Source organism: Oryx dammah, unplaced genomic scaffold, assembly GCF_014754425.2.
Source record: "Oryx dammah isolate SB20612 unplaced genomic scaffold, SCBI_Odam_1.1 HiC_scaffold_1, whole genome shotgun sequence".
Lineage (NCBI taxonomy): Eukaryota > Metazoa > Chordata > Mammalia > Artiodactyla > Bovidae > Oryx > Oryx dammah.
The window spans coordinates 84,292,749-84,303,705 of NW_024070185.1; the positions used below are offsets into that span (position 1 = coordinate 84,292,749).

The 10,957-nt window shown below is 42.0% G+C and overlaps 1 protein-coding gene across 1 annotated transcript in view; it reads left to right on the forward strand.

Annotated features, from left to right (window-relative positions):
- SPTLC1 (serine palmitoyltransferase long chain base subunit 1) overlaps positions 1-10,725 on the forward strand; it is a 66,598-nt gene extending 55,873 nt beyond the window's left edge. Inside the window, exons 13-15 of the mRNA XM_040245951.1 lie at positions 5,426-5,543; positions 7,635-7,708; positions 9,425-10,725. Of these exons, the coding sequence (XP_040101885.1) occupies positions 5,426-5,543; positions 7,635-7,708; positions 9,425-9,518 (286 nt within the window). The 3' untranslated portion in view covers positions 9,519-10,725. The remainder of the gene's footprint in view (positions 1-5,425; positions 5,544-7,634; positions 7,709-9,424) is intronic.
- The last annotated feature ends 232 nt before the right edge of the window (positions 10,726-10,957 follow it).

Below are 10,957 nucleotides of genomic sequence, written 5' to 3' on the forward strand. Positions count from 1 at the left end.
TCTCCTCACAGCTGCCACTCCTGACTTTGAACATGGAGTAGCTCCTCTCGGCCCTCCTGCTCCTGTGCAGCCATCACTCCTTGGACGTAGGGATGGAAGGATGTAATTAGATGACGGTGGGTTCATACTGTCCATGTTACTTTTTAGAAAATTGCTGTTTTATTTTAAATTACTTAAACTAGTGAAAGTGAAGTGAACCTTATGTGTATTCTGTTTATTTTGTTTATATTAACTATACAAGAGTAGTTCTTTAAAATGCCTTGAGAATTGAGGGGGAAAAAATTGAGGCTGGTGACATCATCAGGCTCTTATAGAAAATTATGTCACCTTTCCTGTGGTGTTTCTTTTTGCCTTTCCAAGGTGAAACCTGCCTTCTCAGTCATGGAAGTCCTATCCCTGTTCCCAGATATGGAATCTGGAAACTTTTCTAAATGAAAAAGACAGTTGATAAATAAGCAGGTCACAGATGTTCCAGATAATGTAAGGGCAGAAATAATTAAAGTCTGTTCTGACTTAATGATCATAGCAAAAGTTCTTGCATGATTTATGGTAGAGAGATATTGTTATTGTTTCCACTTACATTGGTGTATGAAATGTTAATAAACCTGCTCAGCCCAGCACCTTGGAGTCACTGTCAATTCATGAACACATGCCTCAGATGCCCTTTTTTCTGTCTCGAAGTGTATGTTTAAGTCCATTCCTCCATTTTCCCCAGCTCTTTCACACTTCTCCTCTCTAAAATCCCTTGCCCTCTGTCTCACTCCACCCACTTTTAGCTGACAGCCTTGGCTCATGTGTTCCCTTGGGAACTCCTTCATTTTCCCTCACAAACTTGTACACCTGCAGGTATCCAAGCCAGTCTTCCTTCGTGTTACAGCCAGAGAAGTGTTCCTCCATCCATCATAGCTCTTCTGTCTTAAAACTGAGTGCCTTTGATTGTCTCCTCTCCTTTCTCTGCCTGAGAAGGCAATGGCACCCCACTCCAGTACTCTTGCCTGGAAAATCCTATGGATGGAGGAACCTGGTGGGCTGCAGTCCATGGGGTCGGGAAGAGTCGGACAGGACTAAGCGACTTCACTTTCACTTCTCGCTTTCATGCATTGGAGAAGGAAATGGCAACGCACTCCAGTGTTCTTGCCTGGAGAATCCCAGAGACAGGGGAGCCTGGTGGGCTGCCGTCTATGAGGTCGCACAGAGTCGGACACGACTGAAGCGACTTAGCAGCAGCAGCAGCAGCAGCAGCCCTGTCTTGACTTAAATTTTTCTTTCCCATGACCCCACACACTCTTCTAGCAACTAGCTCATTGCTCTGCTTCTCTGTGTAGTCTTTTTTCCCATTGTTTAGCCTTCTCCACATCCTCACCTCTCATGTAAACTTGAAACTACTGACACCCACCTCTACTCCTGCAGTTTACCCAGCATGTGCCTGTCACTAACAGGGATGACTGTATTTTTTGATGTTAAAACATCCTTGTATTCCTGAGTAAACCCCTACTTGATTATAGTATATTTTTCTGCACTGTTAAAAGTTTGAATTTTTATATCCACACTTGTGATTTAAATGGGCCTACAATATTTGGTTCCAACAGCCTTACATAACCTAGGAATCAGTGTTGTGGTAGCTTCAAATGATTGATAGTTTTTCCACTGTCTTGCATTATGGAGCTACTGTGTAAGACCAGCCTTGATGATTTATTTCTTCAGAGTTGAGCAAGACTCCTCTGTCAGACTCCCTGGAGTTGGGGCCTTTGGTTTGAGCATATAGTCTATGATTATCTTTCCTGTGTATGTATTAATTCCTATTTTTATTTTCTGTTTCTGTCATTTTCCTTTTATGATACTTTCTCCAGGATTTTTGCCCAGCACATTTTTTAAGTTTGATTTTGTTTTCTTTGATTGATCTTTTTTTCCCCTTATTTTTCTACCTTCCTTGTTTCATTGAATTTTTATTTTATTCTTTTTTTTAGCTTTTTACATTTAGCTTATTGGTTTTTATTATTTTCCAGGAAATATCTTAAAGATAAACATTTTCAAAGACAGTATTTCCAACATTCCGTTCTAAGAAATTTTTTAATCTCTTCTAAATGCCAAAGAATGCTCAAAGTACCGCACAATTGCACTCATCTCACACGCTAGTAAAGTAATGCTCACAATTCTCCAAGCCAGGCTTCAGCAATATGTGAACCGTGAACTTCCAGATGTGCAAGCTGGTTTTAGAAAAGGCAGAGGAACCAGAGATCAAATTGCCAACATCCACTGGATCATCAAAAAAGCAAGAGAGTTCCAGAAAAAACATCTATTTCTGCTTTATTGACTATGCCTTTGACTGTGTGGATCACAATAAATTGTGGGAAATTCTGAAAGAGATGGGAATACTAGACCACCTAACCTGCCTCTTGAGAAACCTATGTGCAGGTCAGGAAGCAACAGTTAGAACTGGACATGGAACAACAGACTGGTTCCAAATAGGAAAAGGAGTCTGTCAAGGCTGTATATTGTCACCCTGCTTATTTAACTTATATGCAGAGTACATCATGAGAAACGCTGGGCTGGAAGAAGCACAAGCTGGAATCAAGATTGCCGGGAGAAATATCAATCACCTCAGATATGCAGATGACACCACCCTTATGGCAGAAAGTGAAGAGGAACTAAAAAGCCTCTTGATGAAAGTGAAAGTGGAGAGTGAAAAAGTTGGCTTAAAGCTCAACATTCAGAAAACGAATATCATGGCATCTGGTCCCATCACTTCATGGGAAATAAATGTGGAAACAGTGTCAGACTTTATTTTGGGGGGCTCCAAAATCACTGCAGATGGTGACTGCAGCCATGAAATTAAAAGACACTTACTCCTTGGAAGAAAAGTTATGACCAACCTAGATAGCATGTTGAAAAGCAGAGACATTACTTTGCCAACAAAGGTCCATCTAGTCAAGGCTATGGTTTTTCCAGTAGTCATGTATGAATGTGACAGTTGGAATGTGAAGAAAGCTGAGTGCCGAAGAATTGATGCTTTTAAACTGTGGTGTTGGAGAAGACTCTTGAGAGTCCTTTGGACTGCAAGGAGATCTAACCAGTCCATTCTGAAGGAGATCAGCCCTGGGATTTCTTTGGAGGGAATGATGCTGAAGCTGAAACTCCAGTACTTTGGCCACCTCATGCGAAGAGTTGACTCATTGGAAAAGACTCTGATGCTGGGAGGGATTGGGGGCAGGAGGAGAAGGGGACAACAGAGGATGAGATGGCTGGATGGCATCACCGACTCGATGGACGTGGGTGTGAGTGAACTCAGGGAGTTGGTGATGGACAGGGAGGCCTGGGGTGCTGCGATTCATGGGGTCGCAAAGAGTCGGACATGACTGGGCAACTGAACTGAACTGAATCAGAGATTTGCTTCTGTCATCTCTGAGGCTGCATTTGGGAGAGGAAGTCAATGGCCTATGCTAGTTTGAATCGTTGCTGGAATCTTGAAGTCCTTAAATTCTGACAGTTATTCATGCCCAGTGCTCTCCCCACAGTAAGCACAATAGAGCCTGTGTCTGAATTATTGATTGTTCTGTCCCTGGGACTTAGATCAATGCTTAGGATTTCCATTTGGTAAAGAAATAAGGTCTCCAAAATTTTTAAGTATAATAGGTTCTGAAACACAGCTTCTAAGTTTCTGAACTCAAGTTATAACTCTGTCCGTTGGTTTTAGTTAAATTTTAATGCATCAGTATCCAGGCAGCCAGAAAGAGGCATTTTTGTTTCATTCCTCTCCCACCAGCTTGCTCCACCCAACATGTGAAATGAGCCCATTTGATCAAATAATAAGCTTAATTGGGCTTTTAGGTGCCTCCTTGTTAACAGGGAAAATCCAGGCCATTTTATTCATAGGAAATGCTGTTTGAAAAGTAATATTTTCAGCTCTCTCTCTGAGAGTATATGACCTAAAATAATTGATACTTCTTTGTATACAGTTTAACACATTCAAAATTCACCTAGGAAATGGGTTTTGAAAGCATATTACTTAGTTTCTACATTAGTAAAACAACTGATCTTATAAGGTTTCCCAGGATTCTAGAAGTCTAGAATCTAAGGTTCCATTCAAATCTGCAGCCTGGTTTATTGAGAGATCCTAGCATGATGTATTATATGTGAAGAAAGTAGACGTAAATTAATGGTGTTCAAGGGTGGCTTGAAAGGCAGATGATCTTAGCCTCCCCACCTCACGTGCTATTTGGCACAAGTAGTCATTCAGGAAAAGCGTGGTGAGTCCTAAAGATATTTGAGGAATTGAATATGCTACCTAGTGCTTTTTGTATTCATTTTAGTCTAAGGGAAAAGCAAATCTTTCCAAGTAAAGCACACTAAATGAAAGCAATCTAAAATGTTTAGCCCAGTTTCAAATAGACATCTATTATGGTTTCTGTCCCTCGAGATAGGTCAAAAATCATACCATTCCTGACAAAGTATTATGGCCTGTGGTTCTCATAACATCTATAATAATCATTTGAAAATACAGACTTTCACCCCTAGAGAAATCTCTTTTTCTCCTTGAGAAAGAGCAGGTTTCTGTGCTATTAATCCTAAGAAAGAAAAAAAGAATTGTAATTCAAGTAAAACATGCACACAAGAAGGCAGCTTTACAAGCTGAACATTGCTGGTGGTCAAAATATAAAATTTCAGTGTCAGAAGTCATTCCTGTAATTTATGAAAAACATGATACAAACTAAAGATTTAGAAAATAAGGAAGCAACATTATTGACTCTAATAAGTTGTCCATGAAGAAAATAATAGAAAATGAAGGTGCTTTCCTAGCGTGGGTGATGAGGGAGGCCCTCGGGGGAGTGACAGTGGGCCGGGACCAGGCATGTCTGGCACCAGCAGGAGGACGGGAGAGAATAGATGAGGAGAGGAAGCGGCAAGACCGAGGCCCACGACCCGCGTGGGACCTGAGAGGGCCCCACTGCGGCAGGGCGGTCCCAGCCAAGCTGGGTGAGGCATGCAGACCACCTGGGGGGAGGCTGGAGACGATCTCCGTGTTCTCTGTGAAATGTGAGCCCAGGGGGACCCTCCAGACAGGGAACCATCTTCCCAGCCGTGCTGCAGGGTGTCCTAGCCTGGGAAGCACTACGCAGAGCATGCGTTTTTACCTTGGTTTGTCAGATCTAGAATCCCATCACATGTTTCCCATGAAAGTTCCAAGTTTCTGTCACATTCATTAATGCAGACTTCATAAGATTATTGATAACGTGCGGAACCTGAGCTTGAGGAGGACATGGCAACCCGCTCCAGTATTCTTGCCTGGAGAATCCCCATGGACAGAGAAGCCTGGCGGGCCACAGTTCATGAGGACACAAAGAGTTGAACTTGACTGAGCAACTAAGCACAAGCACAACCTGAGCTTGGAAGGGGATTTATGCTTCTGTATGTGTTTCCCTTTCAGCATTCCTGGACTAAAAGTAGTGGGGGAGTCTATTTCTCCAGCATTACACCTCCAACTGGAAGAGACCACTGGGTGTCGAGAGAGAGATGTTAAACTGCTTCAGGAAATAGTAACTCAAGTGAGTATCCAGTTATTAGGTGAATACATACATATTTGCAAATGAAAACAGACTCACTCTGCTTCCTTGTCCTGCTTGTCCTGACAGTTCCTTCCTGAGCCTCCTGCCCTGAATCTGTGCTGCCAGGCGTCAGGGTAATAGTAATGTTTCTCCACACATACTTTGTGTCATGGGACGTGGGCCTTGTCTAGGTGCCAGAGTGTCTGTTCTGATCAGACTCACTTCTGTCCTCTTCTCATTCGTGGCAACAGCTAGTCTTATTGCTACTTTGTTCCAGAGGGAGACTCAGAAGAGTGCATGTGAATCAGTTGACTCCATACTGTACTTAACATAGCTTATCCTCATAACAAAAAGAAAAAGTGAGTCTGTGGACAGTTCACAGATCCCAAGTAGTATCTGTGGGCCCGATCGATACTGGCTGTCTCTGGGAAATCATCTTGAGAGTCGAATGAGGAGAGAACAGGCTCTGGAGGAGGGAACAGAATACTCTGTGAAAGCTGCATTTGTAAGAAGGAAGAGGCAATTCTTACAGTGTTTTTGCATCATCACAGCTTCCATCTTAAAAGCCTTTGTTCCTCTTTGCCTTTTCTGTATTTGAAAGAGAAAAGAGAATTTTGACACTGTAGCCCTTTTTTAAGCTTTGTAGAACTGAGAGGAGGTTCTGCCAAGTTTTTGTTGAGTTGCTTGACAAAACAACTGTTTTTACAAACTGAGCTATGGTTTATAATGTTTCTTAACTAGCCAGGAAGCAGAGCCAGTCCAGATGTTTGCAGAAGGAGTTAACTTTTCCAAGTACACTTGCAGAATGTAGAATTAGCAAACGTCACTGCCTGCTGTTGTTTTCCATCTTTTCCTAGCAGAGGAAAACCTGCCTTCACAGCTTACAGTGTCTTCTCTTCAGGCTGATAGCTGCCACAGGCTGGCTGTGATTGTTCTCTCATTTATAGCACCTCTTGCTCTGATTGGGTTTGTTGTTGTTTAAATACAATTCACCTGTAAAATTCACCCTTTAAAGTATCCCATTGAGTGGTTTTTAGTATCCTCTCAGGGTTGTGCAGGTATCAGTATCTGATTCCAAAACATTTCATCACCCCAAAGAAAAACTGTTATAAATCATTACCCTTGTCTGACTTTATGCTTTCTTTATTTTGATAGCATTAGTTAATTTTTTAAAATTATTGACAGATGGCTAATGTATGGGAAAACTGTTCAAAAAATGTGTGATATTAGACTTTTCTGTGCCTGGTAGCCCCGTGCCCAAGTGTAGTGCTTGGGAATCAGAGGTGTTGCTAGCATTTGAAAGTGTTAGTTGCTCAGGTGTGTCCGACTCTTTGCGACCTCATGGACTGTGGCCTGCCAGGCTCTTTGTCCATGGTATTCTCAGGCAAAAATACTGCAGTGGGTTGCCATTTCCCTGTGAGCAATTTCTTTCTGAAGTGCTTCTGCTGGCATTATTAAATCCAGCTCTTGGTAAGACTGTAGGGCTTTGCTGGTCCTGTTTCCCCTTGTCCTAACTCTGCTTTCCCTAAAACGGTAATCCCTAGTTACCTATGCCCATTTGAACTAAGTCAGACTCAGAGCTCAGTGTCACAGTTGCACTAGCCATGTCTCATAGTGACTGAAAGCCACATGGGTCCCTGACTGCCCATGAAAGGTGCGGAGTAAACACCTCCCTCATTGCAGGAAGCTCTGTAGAACAGTGTGCTCAGAATGATTTTGTAGTTATTTTGTCTTCCGGTAGTTATAATTGGAAAAATGGATTAAAACTTCTATTGAGGGAGGCATTTCAGTGTACCTTCCTATTTTAATGACCAGGGTCTGCAGTCTGGGCTTTCCAGATGGTGTTAGTGGTAAAGAACCCACTTGCCACTGCAGGAGGCAAGAGATGTGTTTTGGATCCCTAGGTAGAGAAGATCCCCTGGAGGAGGGCACAGCAACCTACTTCAGGATTCTTGCCTGGAGAATCCCATGGACAGAGGAGCCTGGCGGGCTACAGTCTGTAGGGTTGCACAGAGTAAGACATGACTAAAGCAACTTAGCACCCACATACATCTGCAGTTCAAGTCACAGGTATATTCCTTTTTTATACAGTGCATGGACAGAGGCATCGCATTAACTCAGGCACGCTACTTGGAGAAAGAAGAAAAGTACCTCCCCCCTCCGAGGTTAGTAGACTTTAAAATATGACCTGAGGCATCATTTTGCTTAATACTTTAAGCTCTTTTGAAATACATTATGTTTTGAAATTTTTTGAAAGATCATCACAGGATAAGGAAGAATATGTATCATTAAAAAATAGTATATCACCAGTTGTTCTTAAACGAGATGTTTTTCCATTTTTAACTGCAAATCCCTCAGGACTCTAGTAAATGAAACATCTGTGATCCCAAGACTAAACTGGGACAGCCCAGGTTCCCATCGGCGACAACCTGCCACTGTGGCAGCCATGCAGGATGAGGACAGTCCTGCAGGGAAGGGCACAGTCTGGTGGGTGGTTTAATCTCACCTCTGGCCCAAGCACTGTGTGATACTTAATCTGACAAACATTTATTAAACCCCCAAGGAAAAACAAAGCATCAGTGGGGAAAATCGAGAGAGGTTTGAGCAGCTCTCCAGGGAAAGTACCTTGACTCATGATTTAAAATAAGTGTTCGAATGGGGAGGAAGGTGGGAAAGGGGTTCAGGATGGGGAACACATGGATACCCATGGACACCCATGGCTGATTCATGTCAATGTATGGCAAAACCACTACAATACTGTGAAGTAATTAGCCTCCAGTTAAAATAAATTAATTTTAAAAAATAAGTAAAATCAGTGATCATTGAACAAAACATCCTTATTCTGCCCTTAAGTCTTTACAGTGTAGTCCAAGGAGGTAGATACCCAGAACATTGAGTGTTCAAGGTCATGACAGAGGTCACAGAGGAGGAGGAGGATATGGTTAATTCTAGCGTGAGAGGGACTCAAGGCTTCCGAGAGCAGGTGATGCATAAGTCAAAATTGAGTGTATCAGACAAGCTGGGGTGGGCATGAGGCCTTCCAACAGGGAATGCAGGGTTATGGAGATCTACGGGTGCATCAGGGGAGCCCAGAGCACAGGTTTGAGAGGAACCATCGAGAGGGAGCCTGGGAAAGACCCACAGAAGAGCACATGGAGTCAGAGCACCGTGCAGACGTGGAGCACCAGGCTGGGTTCTGGAAGACTGTTCTGGCAGCAGCTGGAACGCACCCTGAAGATCCTGCTCTCTCTCCTCTAATCACACCATCCTGAGTTGTGAGCCTGTGTTTCATGAGGACAGGGGCCACCCTAATTTTGTGCCCTCAGGACTCCAAGCCCAGCCGACCTCAGCACATATGTGTCCAGTGGCTGATGCAGATATTTGCAGAGCAGAGTAAGAGGCACAGGAGTAGCATTGAGCTGTCAAGCTGATGCTTCTTGAAAACTTGAAAACCTTTGCCTTGCATCAAAATATCGTAGAACTCTGTATGACTTACTGAATTAAAATTGTGAACAACCACAGACTCATTAATTTGAGAAATGTTGACTTCCTGCTTTGAACCTGGTACTGCTTGCAGTGGTCGATTTAAAGCATAGAGTTTCCTGTCGGCCCTGGCAGAGCCCCACTGCAAGGTTACCTTGACCAGATCACTAGTAGTCCAGGGAGGAACAGTCACTCCTGTAAGTGGCAGTCAGTACTTGCTGTTCGCAGGACACAAGGTCCCTGCCACAGCTGCTCAGCCCTGCCGGGGCAGTGAGAAAGTGGCTGTGGAAAGTAGGCCATGTTCCAGTAGAAGAGCTTTATGCACAAAAATAGATGGCCGCTGACCCTTTGTGTAGACTCTCATTTGACTGTCTTTTGTGTCCCTTATGGTTTCTCAGCATTAGGGTTGTGGTCACAGTGGAACAAACAGAAGAGGACCTGGAGAAAGCTGCGTCCACGATCAGCGAGGTGGCCCAGACCGTGCTGCTTTAGTCTGGGGCCTGGTGGCCACTCCACACACCACACTCAGGCCTCAGAATCATGGCCAAGCGAGTAGAGGATGCCTTGCAGTTACCCGATAAGGTGTCTCTAGACGGTGTGGGTGTCAACGTGTTGTGTGACCATGAGATGGATGCTGGTGACTTTTTAAAGGAAAACATCCGAAAACCCAAAATCTAATTTTTTTTTTTTGAAAGGAAAAACTAATGACAGCATCTAACTGATACTTAAATTGTGCTATTTAGTACTATTTGTCTAAATAGACAAAATTGTCTACACCAGTAAAGCTTAGAGGCACTTCAGCATATATAATACAAAATGTACTGAAGTTCTAATCCAGCCACATCTTTTTCAGTCTTTGTCATGTGAAGCTCAGTGGTGGCTAATATATAAAGGAAGAGTTTTGTGTAATTATTATAAACTTTTCACTATAATATATTAGAATCCTAGAATTTTTATATACACTAAATACTGATGTTGCACCATTTCTAACATTGAATCTTAGCATCCCTAACCAGAGAACAGTCATTATATTTTCTAAGTGAGCAATAATTTACATCAAATACTATTTTATTTTAGTATAATTGACCTTTACATTTATTCTTTGTTGATTTCTAATCTGTTTTCTGAAGAGGGTTACTGTGATCATCCAAAATAGAAATCATGTCCTTGATATTTTAGAATATCCTGAATGTATTCTTTTTTGTATCATGGGTTTGCCTAGGGACATATAACCATGGGCTTTTTCTAAGCTAAAGAAAATGAGACCTTTATTTCTTTTCAGCTTAATGAATTCCAGATATCTGAAAAAGATATGAAAGCACTGAAAATAAAATTTTTAGTCTGTGCTTTAGCTATCTGTTTTTTTCTTTAGCAGACCAAGTTGGGTGATATAAATGTTTGTGATATGTGACACAGGATAGTGCATAGATATTACATTATTATTCCATCTCTTGTTAAAGGGAAAGGAATAAAATTATATTGAAAATATCATTTTTATAGTATATGTTCGTATTAACAAATGGTCCTCAACATCTTTTTAGATAACATATATTTTTTAATGTTTAGTTTCTATTTTGCTTGAGGTATTTTGTACATATGTGCCTTGTGATTGCTGCTGCTTTAAAAGATACAGTACTCTGGGGGATGAATCTGTTCTGTTTTGTTTTTTAATTAAATAAACCTACATTCCTGATAATCAGTCTGTTTGCATATGTAATATATTCAAGAGAATGGTCTCTTAATTTTAAATTCTGCAGACCTAGGGTGGTAGTCCGTGTGTGTGAGTGTGTATGTATGTTATGGGGGTGTTTAATTCCTTAATGCCTTTCTTCAATATATAGTATCAGAAATTTCATTGGTTCATACTGATTTAAGCCTTGGCCCTGTATGACTACAAAAATGCCAGGCCTGTTCTTTTTATAAGCAGATTA